The 13,222-nt window shown below is 29.7% G+C and overlaps 1 protein-coding gene across 2 annotated transcripts; it reads right to left on the bottom strand.

The window, feature by feature from the left end:
• Positions 1 to 8,143: 8,143 nt before the first annotated feature.
• LOC114186829 (3-hydroxyisobutyryl-CoA hydrolase-like protein 5) lies at positions 8,144 to 12,981 on the bottom strand. Of its 2 annotated transcripts, none has more exons than XM_028074870.1 (15): positions 12,861 to 12,981; positions 12,619 to 12,741; positions 12,428 to 12,537; positions 12,193 to 12,325; positions 11,913 to 11,986; positions 11,717 to 11,800; positions 11,477 to 11,561; positions 11,180 to 11,265; positions 10,705 to 10,826; positions 10,531 to 10,591; positions 10,336 to 10,434; positions 9,827 to 9,928; positions 9,661 to 9,702; positions 8,543 to 8,649; positions 8,144 to 8,448 (listed from the first exon to the last, which is right to left on the bottom strand). In XM_028074870.1, the coding sequence occupies exons 2-15, from the start codon at positions 12,728 to 12,730 to the stop codon at positions 8,403 to 8,405; spliced, it is 1,263 nt and encodes a 420-aa protein (XP_027930671.1). In that variant the 5' UTR covers positions 12,731 to 12,741; positions 12,861 to 12,981; the 3' UTR covers positions 8,144 to 8,402. The 2 variants fall into 2 exon arrangements, with proteins under 2 accessions (XP_027930671.1, XP_027930672.1); XM_028074871.1 differs by having other exon boundaries at positions 12,428 to 12,511; positions 12,698 to 12,741.
• Between the last annotated feature and the right edge of the window lie 241 nt (positions 12,982 to 13,222).

Below are 13,222 nucleotides of genomic sequence, written 5' to 3'. Positions count from 1 at the left end.
TGAAAACTAAATGAAAAGTAATGGTGTCATCCCAACAATCCATGTTATACCAAATAAATTTAAAAAAAAAAAAAATTAAATGACCGGAACATTTATGCTCTTAGAAATTTTCATATCCTCAATGGGTCTAGTATTTATATTTCATGTCATATATAAGAATTACATCACAAATGCTTGAAAACTTGACTACTTTTTGTTTAAGTAAAAAATTATATTAATTATTGTTCTTATTTTTGTTGGGTATGAAATTTAAGGTCTATTCTTATCCTCGTGCATGTGCCCACCCACTCTTGTATTTTTCTTAACATTAATTAAAAATAATAATTCCAATAAAGAAAAAATTATAAACATTAATAAGAAAAAATATGATATTATGAAATACAAAATAATCATTACACTATTATAAAAAATAAACAAATAAAAATAATCAAATGATTTAATTTAATAAAATTGAGATTACTTTTTTATGCAAAAAAGTGTAATTGAAATTGCGTTTAAGAGAAAATTATCTTAAATATATGTGTGAAGATTTTAGATAGAAATAAACAATTGAGAGAAAAAAATGAAAAATTTTGTAGAAAAAAATATTTTTGAAATGAAATGGAACAGAATTGTGACCGAAGGGTGAAAATATTTTTTTTTTCATATTACCTAACATAAACTAATAATATTTTAATAATTTAAAATGATAATAAGATTAGATGAATAAGTACATAGTAATTTACATCCTTATATCCAATTTCAACAAATCAAATATTATTCAATCTAATTTAAAAAAAAAAATCCATATAATCTAGGTACAAATATAAGTAATACTCATACTCAAATTACAAATTTTTGCACTAAAATTAGATGGTCGGAATGATAATGAGTTCGGATTTGATTACGTCCCGAAGTTAAAATTTATTAACATCTTTATGTTCAATATTATGAAATTTGTCTAATATTATGAAATTTGTCTCGTTTATGTTTTCGTTGAGTATACTTATACCGGATCCAAGCTCAGTATCCCAAATATTAATTTAGGATACACACATTAGTTTTTCCAATGTAAAATATCAACAAAAAAATTTATAATTATATAAATACTAAATAAGTATCAAATAGAAATTAAATAAATGTCAAATAATTATCAAAAAGTAAAATTAATTAAATATATGCTTTAAAAATAAGTTATGAATAAGAAATGTTAATATAAGTGTTGTAGATGATACCAGTGGGATATAATTTGATCAAATAACACTCATACACGTACAGTGGAAACAAGAGAGGAAGAGAGAGTTTCTGTTCAATATATTTCAATCTAAAATTGATACATTACTCTTGGTACAAGATTAGCCATTCATAGGCTTTACAAAATATTATAATATTAATTTTTTAGACAACCCACTCAAGAAGAAATTGTCACTAAATATCCTTTCAACTTATGACTCTAATTGAATGGTCCACAATTTTGTGCAATTTTGTGCAGTGGCTATAATTAGTTTTACCAATGTAACTGTCTTTATGCTTTCCAATAAAATTACATAGCTTTCTCATAAGGTTAATTAATATTTTTTATCCTGTTAAAGTTTTCAACTTGTGCAGCTTGATTTAATTAGTGACAGTAGATTATGAGTAAATTAAAGATATTTTAATATTTTAGAACCGAGATAAGTTTGAGGACAAATATTAGAATGAAGATGGAATAAATATGCAATTATCATTCTCATTCGATATCTATTTTAAAAAATAAATATTATTTATATCTACAATCATTTCTGATTAATACAAATCAATATCTACAACATAAATTGAAATCAATATCTTGAATTCATTTCAATATAAAAATACTTATAAAATCATTAAATTTTTTTAGAAAATTAGTTTACACAACATAATAGATACATTACTCAATATTTATATATTCTTAACTAATTAATTACATCATCCATTAAAAGTATAACTACAATATATAAGTAATCTCAAATATATACGTTTTACTCTTTCATTCCTAAACTTTTTTCGGTCTTTCGTTTTAAAATTTAAATTTTATTTCTTTAATTTCTCTCGCTAAACAAATGTTAATATTTTGTTCGTGGTTAATGAAATGTTAATTCAACAAAAACTGATATAAATTTAATAGTAGAAAGTACAACAGTAAAATTTAAATTTTGAGAAATCAAAATAGTAAATATTTTTTGAGAAAAACAATACTTCACTCACAACTCCTCCACTCAACGCTAATTCAACATTTTTTATTTAATTTTTATTCTTTTAGACCAATTATTCTTAGATTAAAATAATAATGAACATAAATATTTGACTCTACGAACAGTGACAAAATTTCATGCAATATTTTGGGAGTGTTAAAATTTTGGTTAAATTATTCTTTGGTTCATTTTTTTGTCTAAAAATATCATGTTGGTCCTCTAGTGTTTTTTAATTTGAATTTGCTTTCAATTTTATAAAAATTAATGCAATTTTATCTTTTTTGTTAAATTTCTTGAAGCGGAACAAGACTTTTTCATCAAAATTGATACCACGATTATGTCAATTACACGAACAAAGCAAATCATTCACAATTTCAATTTTGATGAAAAATTCTTGATTTGATTCAATAAATTTAACGAAAAAGGAAAAAATTATATAATTTTTTAAAATTCAGACCAAATTAAGATTAAAAAAAACTAGATGACCAACTTAATATTTTTGAACGAAAATGTGACACCCCATTTAAATAATAACTTTAATTTAAATGAAATGCCACACAGATAGAAATTTAGAGACAGGTCCTGAAGTATGAACGTTACTCCTTACAATATCCAAAAAAGCTAGGAGAAACTAAGGCACACCATGATGCCAGATACAACCAAGAATCTAAGAACTTAACGAAATTTAATAGAATACTAAAGAGCAAAGCGTACATGGGCCATAGCCCTAAAGAAAAGCCCAAAAGCAGAAGTCAATCCCAAGGCTAAGCAGCGGGACCATCACCTTTTGTTGACCACGGGTGTTCCTCGCATCTGCTCACATCAACAAGTTGATGATCATCGCAAAAGAGAGTACCACATAGCAGAACACACAACAATAATAGAAGGGTAAGCTAGAGCCGAAAATGGTTTTATCATGCAGTCAGATATATTTTCACAGTCAATTATACATACACCACCCAAGCATGTTATGACTTTTCAAAATAATACACTAAGACTCGACTCGACTCGACTCATCCAGATACATATAACTTGGTAGGATTCAGCGGATGCTTGCACTTGTGGTGGATACCTCTGCTCACCCCCAAGCTGCTCACCCCCGAGCTATGTGTTACAATTGTTACAATGAATCAATTTTCCCTCACCACAAGGTTAGCCCTTGATGAATTTCAGGCCTCCTGCTACTCTCACCATAGGAGTCAGTCTGCTCTAGGTGAGACTAATTGACTCCTTAAAGTGTCAGGATGCAACCTTACCTTGAATCCTTACCTAGTTATACAGATGGGGCACCACCATGGACACCCACTAACAGGGGCCATGGGATTACGTCCCGACCACTAAAGCACGACCCTGTAAAGCAAAGATTCAAAGAGATCCTAGTCCTCTACAAATATTATTAGTGTGCTCTTTTCAATCAATAAGGTAAGGGGGAGTGAGGTTAAGCTCTTATACATTAATCTTGATAAGCTCATGGGTTTTATATTAATCTTTTATTTATTTTGACTCATATATTATTCTATTTACTTTCATTTAACTTATTTTCATTTATTATCCTCTTATATTTATTTTATTTAATGTCCAATTATATACTGATCCTGTTTATTTATTTATTTTATTTAATCTCCAAATATGTATTGATCCTGTTTATTTATTTTATTTAATCTTTAGTTACGCATTGATCCTATTTATTTATTTTATTTTATTTATCTCCAGTTACGCACTGGTCCTATTTATTTATTTTATTTTATTTATCTCCAGTTACGCACTGATCCTATTTATTTATTTTATTTTATTTTTATCTCCAGTTACGCACTGGTCCTATTTATTTATTTTATTTTTTATTTATCTCCAGTTACGCACTGGTCCTATTTATTTATTTTATTTTATTTATCTCCAGTTACGCACTGGTCCTATTTATTTATTTTATTTTATTTATCTCTAGTTACGCACTGATCTGTTTATTTATTTTATTTTATCTCCAGTTATGCACTGGTCCCATTTATTTATTTCAATTAATATATCTCCAGTTACTCACTGGTCCCGTTTAATTTATATTTTTGTTATTTTATTTATTTATAATGTTATAATTCTTACCTAATTATTTATTTAAAGTTCTTGCTTTGATTCTTATTTTATCATTATCTTATGATTAAAAAAAAATGTGAAGTGAAAGTAAATATTATTTTATTCAGTGAGCTTGAATATAAGAAAATTACATGTACATTTTATTTTATTTTATGTTCTTTGTGTATAGTTTATACAATGACCTAAATTGATAGTCATCACATTTAATGACCTTTGAAAATATCCAAGAGTATGTCGGTTAAGTAAGAGTTAAGTCTGGTTTCAATAAGTTGAGATTAAACCCGTGTCAAAGTGTTTGTATTTGGGAAGTCACAGTTTGGTACACTGCGGGATGAAAGGCAGGGACCATGGTGGGGTCTAAGGAAGTTTTACCAAGTAGGTGAATATCTGGATAGTTCAGAATAGCGCCCTGGACTAGGATATTCATAGGCCAAACTTGGGACTATCCGATACCTGCTCGGCATCGCCAAGGTTAGGTAGTGAGTATATATCTCTTTTGTGAGCCGATGAATGACTAGTATTCTCGAGAAAGAAATAATTATGATTGTACCAATATTTTATGAGAAATACTCAACTACCTAATCACTTCCCAAAGCAACTTTTGATGTTCAGATTGGATCATCAGAAGTGGAATATGGATCCATATGTCTGGTAAAACAAGATCAAGTTTTGTGGTTGTAGGTCCAAATCTAGGCCCCCGGTGTTTGCATTGTTTGTTGAGTTTATTAAGATTGATATTTAAGGCTTATAAAGACCTCACTCCTTTCATATTTTTCTTTCATATGTACCCGTTGCATGAGCAGAAGAGGAACCTGCTCAATGAGAGTTGTTCGGGATATTATTGGTGGATCTTCTGAAGATTGACTCATGGATAATTTCTATTAATATATTTAGGAGATATTAAAAATATAGATAATCTTTTATTCTGATGTAGAACTCTTAATATTTTACAAATACATATTTTTGTAACATTTCATGAACAATTATAGAGATGTATACTATATATATATGAATATGAAGTTATGTTATTATTAATGTTCTCTCAAGGATAATCTTATGAAAAAAAAAATTAATTCCATATCTTTTTATCAAATAATAATTATTTAGTGTAGTAGTCGGGGTGTCACAATCCTCGCCCAACTCTCACTCAGACGAGAGGTTTCCCTCGCTCAGGCGGACTCCCCTCGCTCAGGCGAGAATTCGAGGAGTGGGAACAGTGGCTCCCTGCGGGGTCTCGCTTAGGCGAGCCCTCCTCGCTTAAGCGAGAATGCATCTCGCTTAAAACGGGGACTCTTCGCTTAAGCGACCCCTCGCGTAGGAATCCTGAGCGAAACCTATGCTAGTCTCGCCTAGGCGAGACAAGCTCGGTTGGGCAAGATTATCAGACTTCGCCACTGTCCGCACCTGCATCAGTTATATTTTACGCATATGCAATATTGCCAACCCTTCCTCGCATTCACATTAGCATACCAGTTCAAGAATCACGAAACACCAACCAGACAACAGACAAGCACATGAAACAGAAAAGGGTTCTAGCTTCCCTTACCTGGAATAAGCTAGCATAGTAATCCGACACCAACCACGAAACACAGCAGCTCTAGGAAAAGGCTTAGAACTGGAAAACAGTGGAACAAATCTTAAGATTGGGTCCACTACGAAAACTCCAACTGATAACACTCGAGATTACACTAAGAAAGGGAGAATATGAGTTGAGGGGCAACTTACGTTGAGTAGAAACGAGTTTCGAGCGAACTGGTCCGAGACGAGAAAGCAAACCCTAGCAGAGTAACGACTACACCTCTTAGAACAAAGGGGCAGATTCTGAAAGTGAGTAAGAGGGTTAGGGTTAGGGCAGACTTAGGGTCTGTTTTTTCCTTTGGGCCAGCCCTTAGGCCCAACTCACATGGGGCAGCCCTTTTTAAATTAGGGCAGAAAAAGTGGGCCTTACAAAAACAGGAACCAAAAGAGTAATCCTACAATTTTTATATAAACTAGTCAAAACATTGTATTTACTTTTTGTATGATAATAAAAAATAATAAAATTACAATTATTATTATTATTATAATTATAAAATTTGATATAAATAATTTTTATAATTTTAGTATAATTAATTTTCATTTATAATGGTTCAAATTTTAAAAATAAAAAAAATGATTAAATTAAATAAATAACCATTTAAAAAATAATATTAATAAAATAATTATTTTTATTTAAAAAATGTTTAAAAGATTAAATTGAAAAATAAATGTGGAAAAAAAACTTTATATATATATATATATATATATATAAATGTGTAAATATTTATTAAAATATTAAATTTGAAAAACTTTATTTAAAATCATATATTAAATTATATAAATGTAAAAAAAAAAACAAATTGGGGGTCATGATCCCCTTAGTCCCAACGTTGTTCCGTCATTGTCTACGAATAGTTTGGTGCTTAATGAATCGACATGCATAACTCTTCTTCATGATTATCGTGTTTTGTTTTTGTTAGATTAAGTTCGCAATTTCTTCATGAAATGCTACCATATTTAGGATTTTGTTTTCTTTATTTTCATTTATCCTCATCTCATATGTTTTCATTTTTACTTCTTTTTAGATTTCATATCATGTTTGTTTTTTATTCAACCCGCACTTGTTTCACTATTTCCAAACACTAAATTTAAGTTTTTATTTTGCTTTCCTTTTCGTTTTTTTTTTACCATTATCCAATTATGTAAACGATCAAACTATATTGTTAATATTAAAATATATGATATGTGAAGACAACTAAAGAAAATGATAAACAAGATAATAGCCACTCTATTTAGTCAACAGAAAAAACTAAATAGTAGAGACTCAACTAAAGAGTACAAAAAAATAATACTAATTATACCAAAATTTTTAATAAATATTCAATTAAAAATATCAAAAACTTCAAACTTAATCAGACTTTGTATAAAATATAATTTTAGTCTCCAAATATTAAATTCAAGAAATTATAAGTTGTTTTAAAAGGGCGTTTGAGTCTTTCAAATTTAGTGTTTAAAAATTAAAATCACAAATTTTTGAATTGTGGACTAAAGGAATACTTTCTTTTCCAAATTCAGTAAAAGCTAAAAATACGAGCTATTTTTTTTCTTATTCTCTAATATAGCTACTTAAATAAATGAAATATTAATTGAGTATTCCAGCCACACTTAAATAGTATTTCTATCAGTATTTGATACTTTCAAAAATATTTCAATTAAAGTATTAAGTTTAAATATGTTCAGTTCCAATAATACAATTCTTGTCTGTTTCGGTCTATTAATTTTTATTCATTAAATTTTATGATTTTAATTCTTTTCATTAGACTTTAGTCAATTTTTACTTATGTCACTAACAAAAATAAAAAATAGTCATCACCACACTTATGATTCTTCATGATGGACAACGTAGCTTTTACTTAGTCACGTCACAAAAAGTTTTATAAAGGTCTGACCAAAGATATTAAAATAATAAAATAATAAAATTTGAAATTTAAAGACGGAAAAAGCCTCTCTATTCTATAAACCAAAATATAGGAACATTAAATAGTAAAATATTTTTGTTTCTGTTACGGATTTTTTTATTCTAATTAAAAATATAATAATTTTCCCTTGCAAAAACCGTCATTGCCTTATTTACTCTTTCAAACAATGAGAGAGATGTTACAGTACAAGTTTTTTGTGTTACTTTTTCTTCCTGCCACCAAAGTTTGTCAATTGTTTTCAAACATTTCTGGGTTGACAATTCTAAGAGTGATGCATGTTTAGAGTCCAAAAAATAATTACCATGCTCTTTGCATCTCAAAATTTTTCATTCAGATGACATTAGGTTAAATAACTAAATTATGCATTTATTTAAAAATAAATAACTAAGCACATTAACCATTCATAAACTGGAAGGTAAACTTTGTTGAAATAAATACGCATAGCATTATACTCTCACATCACAATTCATCTATACTTGTACCATCTCAATGTTCATATTTCTTTCCTCAAAATAGTGACAGCAAACTTTGCATGAACTTTTTTCATCTCTAGAAATTTATTGATTCATGACATAATGTTGGAGGAACTCTAAAAGAAGCAGCATTTAATAAGTGATAGGAATTTTTCTCAATTTGGAACAGCATAAGCTGAATTCTCGTATTTACCATCCCACCTGTTTGAAGTCAGAGAGAAACTTTTGTTATACAACAGATGAATTTAGGTTAAGAAATGATAATTATTGAATAAAAACTCAAACACCAACTAACCTGCTTTCCTCACTTTCTGGAATATGCAACTCCAAATTCTGCTCAAATGGCTGAAAGATCAACTCCAACTTTTCATCTTCTACTTTGTCAAGCGATGGAGGTTCCCACTGAACAAGGTTATATTTTAGTATTATAAAACACAAACAGAAAGAATAATCCTTTTTTTGTCAAAATAAAAAGCAATTTTGGACTGATTTTGCTAGTACTCATTAGATTTTGAGTTTAAAGCTTACATTTCTCTCCGGCATATAACTAGTATTGTAAAAGTTTATTGTAAAAGTTTAAGTATGAGTTGAAAGTTTCACATTTAAATAAAAATGAAAATTTTGAGTAATGTATGAAAAAAATGCTAGGAATTCAAGTATTGGTTTATGTTCCACGTAAGATAAAATAGAAAAGTTGAATATTATATAAAAAATAAGACTTATAGACCTATACTCTTTTAAGGTTTTTGATCGTTGCGCCAACATTGATGAATTCTTGCTCGTAGAAAAAAAAAAAAAAAGCACACATCAAAGCTGGTGGTGTGTTTCCGTGACGGACTTTAATTTATTAATGTACATAAACTCATTATTTCAAGGTTTTGGATCTATGTACTCAAACAAGGATTTCCATCTATGAATTTGAAAAACTTAAAACAAGTAACTTAACTTTCCTTTTCGTATGTGTAATTCATTTTTATTATTGTAAACTTTTTCTAAGAATTACCGTGTAAACTACTAACTGGCCTTCTCTAAATACTCAAGTTATAGCTTTCAACTATGGAAAGGTGCAACATCCATATAGTTCTATCTTTTCATTACTAAGATCAACCACAATAGAAAAAGAAAGAATGTAGAAATTAATGAAGAATAAATAGTACATGTACTGACAGAGTAAATATTTTTTACACGGTTGTGAATCAAACTACTATGCATGATGAATTTGTTAATTTCAATAGTATTTTAAAAGTTATACTAGAAGTGATTTATGAATGATATTGATAATGCATGTTTACTAAATTTATTAATGAATCACTTTTACTCCCTCTTTAACATGGAAAAATAGGCAATCCTATTAAATATAAAAGGAGAATGCATGTATGTTTTGGAAGAGAAGAGAAACCAGAGAGAGAATACCTTAGGAGAATTATCCTTGTCAATGGTAAGAGCTCTAATACCCTTCTCATCAAAATGCAGAAAAAATTTGCTTCAGAATTTAGTAGGGAACAAGTTCAAAATACTTCAACAAAATCGAACACTCTTCTGTCAAAATTTGTTCTACCAAAGAAACAACACCAGTTACCTCATACATATCCTCAGATATTGTAGTTCGAAGTATGTTCATTGTTAATCTGAAATCCTTTTTTAAGCATTGAGCTAGTGTTTGACTCCTCCCTTCACGAACCTGTACATATCCAACATATCATCATTTCTTTACAAGGAAAACTTGATTATGTATTTACCATTTCTGTTCTGTGTCTTGATATAGTTTCTTATAGATTTCAAAGAGAGTAGTTTTCAAAACTCAGAAGGGAAAATTGTTGCCTTAGTTGCATTTAAGCACAATTGCACAGTATGAATGCATGAATATGTGTATTTTCATGGTCAATTCACCATTATAATGCTGATTAGGATGTTTTCATCATTTTTCATTTTATCAAGTCAGAAGAAAATAATCTCAGAAGTTTAGGAAAAAATAAATAATGTTTGGTTCCTTTTACCTCAAGTTTATCTACCATTCAATGATTTGAAAAACTCAATATCTAGAATCCAGTCTAAGATCTTACAAAATTCATATTAAGAAATCCTTACCGATTTTAATGTTATTTTCAATGCAGTTGGTGATGATCTTTTCATTCCTTTCACAACTGCACCGATCCATCGATTTCCTTCTTTGTTTGCTTCAACTTCCTTCAGATTGAATATCATAGTCATATATAACAGCCTAGAAAGGACTCAACATGCAATCAGAAAATAATGTTCCTGTGGAAATACTAAGAAACTTACCAATGATTTTATAATTTCTTCCACAGAATCCTTTGAGAAGCACTCATTAATTGTTGACTGCCTAAAAATCTCCAAAGGTTACTACTGTCTTCAGCATAGTGCAATTTGCTGGTAACAGCGAGAGTAAAACCAGGTAGAAAATAAATAACAGATCATTCATGAAAAAGTGATTACTTGTTTAAGATACTCTCTTCATCAAGAATAACTTCTGAAGAAAATTCTTCAAGCACTGATCTTATGGCATTCTCATCACCAGAATTCAAGCTAATCAAGCGCTTCTCCAACTCACCAATTTTCTGGTACACCAAAAATGTAAGCATCATCTTTCAAAGTAACACTTAAAACCCCAATTATATATAACAAACACCCTGTGACTTGAATGCTGAGAAGCACTTTTAAGAGAAACATTCTGGTGCTTCTTTTACTAGTTTTTCTTCTTTTTCATACAAATTTGACAAGACATTATTTCAGTGGACCAATGTCCTAAGAGCAGAGAACAGAAAATGTAAACAAGGTGAAGTTTTCTTTTTAAACTGATAAGCATATTTGTTATAATTGAAACTCATTTTATTGAATTTTTTTTTTTGGGATGAAACTTTATGAAAAGACAGAGTCATTTATTACAGAGACTAAAGATAATCAATCAAACCTCAGAAAGAACAAAATGAGTTGCCAGTCCAGCTGCAACTATTTCCTTCCCACTCAACCTTCCTCCAGTAAGTGCCAAGTATTCACCTGTGATATTACATGCATGATTACATCTCCTCACTTTTCTGTGTAATTTCTCTGATGATTTTTTCTTCATTTTTATAATCATTTATGCCAAGTCAGTAAACTTTTAAGGACACTTCTACTGTTATTGAAGAACAAACTGCTAGGAACATAGAAGTGTAAGAGGGAAAATTTTGAAAACAGTAAAAGGAATTCTTTGAGAGATTGTGGTTACCCAAATGCCCTGGTAAACGAGAGTGGTAGTATGAGAAGCCACAATCAGTATGAAAACCAAAACTTGCCTCAGGAGTGGCAAAAACCTGTCCAGGCATTGTTAGAACACACCACAAAAAAGTTAAGGATTTAGAAAATGAGTTTAATTTTGATGTTTAGTGAGCACAATGATTTTTACTCTGTCCACAATCAAAAATCACTTTAAATATGACAATTTAAAGTAGTTATTATAAATACTCACAGTCTTTTCTGTTACTACTGAAAACTTCAAAGGGACCATCAAAGCTGCACCTCCACCCATTGAAATTCCATGAACAAGAGCAACCTGTTATAACATAATAAATCCATTCAAGAAAACATGAGATTTCACTAATTTTCACAAGTACATTTTGCCTCAAAATTTTCAGGAGAGTGTGGAATCATGTTCTAAATCAAACCTGGGTTTTCTTGTAGGTACTAATGTGGTAGCATAGCCAGTAATATCTGTAGACAACTTCAAGACAAGCATCCTCTGTGAAGAAGAAATGAATCACTCTTGAAGTGAGAAAATTGGGTGAATTCTCCTAGATATCATCTACTATGATTTTCACTGAATAATAACTTCTTAAATAGAGTGTGTTTCACAGTATATTGCAAGGTATTTTCCTATAGAAAAAAGAATGAAATCTCTATGTGAACTTGTTTTCTCTAAAATACTACTGAGAAAGATTCATTAACTTGTTTTTCTGCCATCATAGAACACTCTCAGATCCCCTCCAGCACAAAAAGCACGACCAGTTCCCTTTATGATAACTAGCTCTGCATTTTCATCTTTCTCCCACTTTTCCAAATACGTTGCTAGCAGAGAAACCTGAAACCATTTCAGCAATTTTCATCTTTTTTCACAAGCTAATAATATTGTTGCAGAAATAAATGAAGGGAAAATTTTGAAAGTTGAGGTAACTGGATCTACCAGTTCTGGTGAGATGGCATTCAACTGTTTCGGCCTGTTCAATGTGACCACTCTTACATGATCTATCTCCTCTCCAACGACAACCTTAACATCAAAACCAACAACAACAACTATGTATTATTTGGACAAAAGTTGCAGAAACCCATTTTTGATGTTAGGTAGCAATTACAAACACAATCTTTCTTTTCTACCAAGAAAGGACGAGCATGCCAGAAGAGAATGAAACTGATCCATCAAAAGCAAAGATTGGAGGCATGATTCTGGGCTTACCTGTTCATCTGGCATTGCAGAATTTGGTGCCATTGAGGTGAATACTGCACAATCAAACCAGAAATGACATGTTTAATCAAGTGAACAAATTTTATACACAAATTTGAAGACATTAAATTATAATATAGTAAAAGAAAATAAAGTGAGTGAATCTAAGACTAACAAGTTGAAGTTTAGCTGTGTTAAGGGTTGGTATGAGGAAGGAAAGTTAGATTGAATAGACGTGAATGAAAGGAGCAGAATGAACTATAGGATATAACTAGTTGCTACTGGGTTATGTAGACGCCAAATTTGAATGTTTAATTCTTATAATAAATTAGGGGAAATTGTATTTTATTTTTAAATAAGTAAAAATAAAATTATTTTTATTTTTTTTCCTTCATGAAAATAAACAAATGAAGAAAAAATTGTACTCTTTTTTTTAATTCTAATGATTTAAGTAACATATTTTTGTTTGTTTCTTTATTTAAATAATTATTTTCTCTCTATCTGAGTTGCTTTAGCAAATGCCTTTCAAGAAATTAG

This window comes from Vigna unguiculata, chromosome 6 (genome assembly GCF_004118075.2).
Source record: "Vigna unguiculata cultivar IT97K-499-35 chromosome 6, ASM411807v1, whole genome shotgun sequence".
Taxonomy (NCBI): Eukaryota; Viridiplantae; Streptophyta; class Magnoliopsida; order Fabales; family Fabaceae; genus Vigna; species Vigna unguiculata.
The sequence above is the reverse complement of the archived record's forward strand: the minus strand, read 5'-3'. Positions and strand labels throughout refer to the sequence as shown.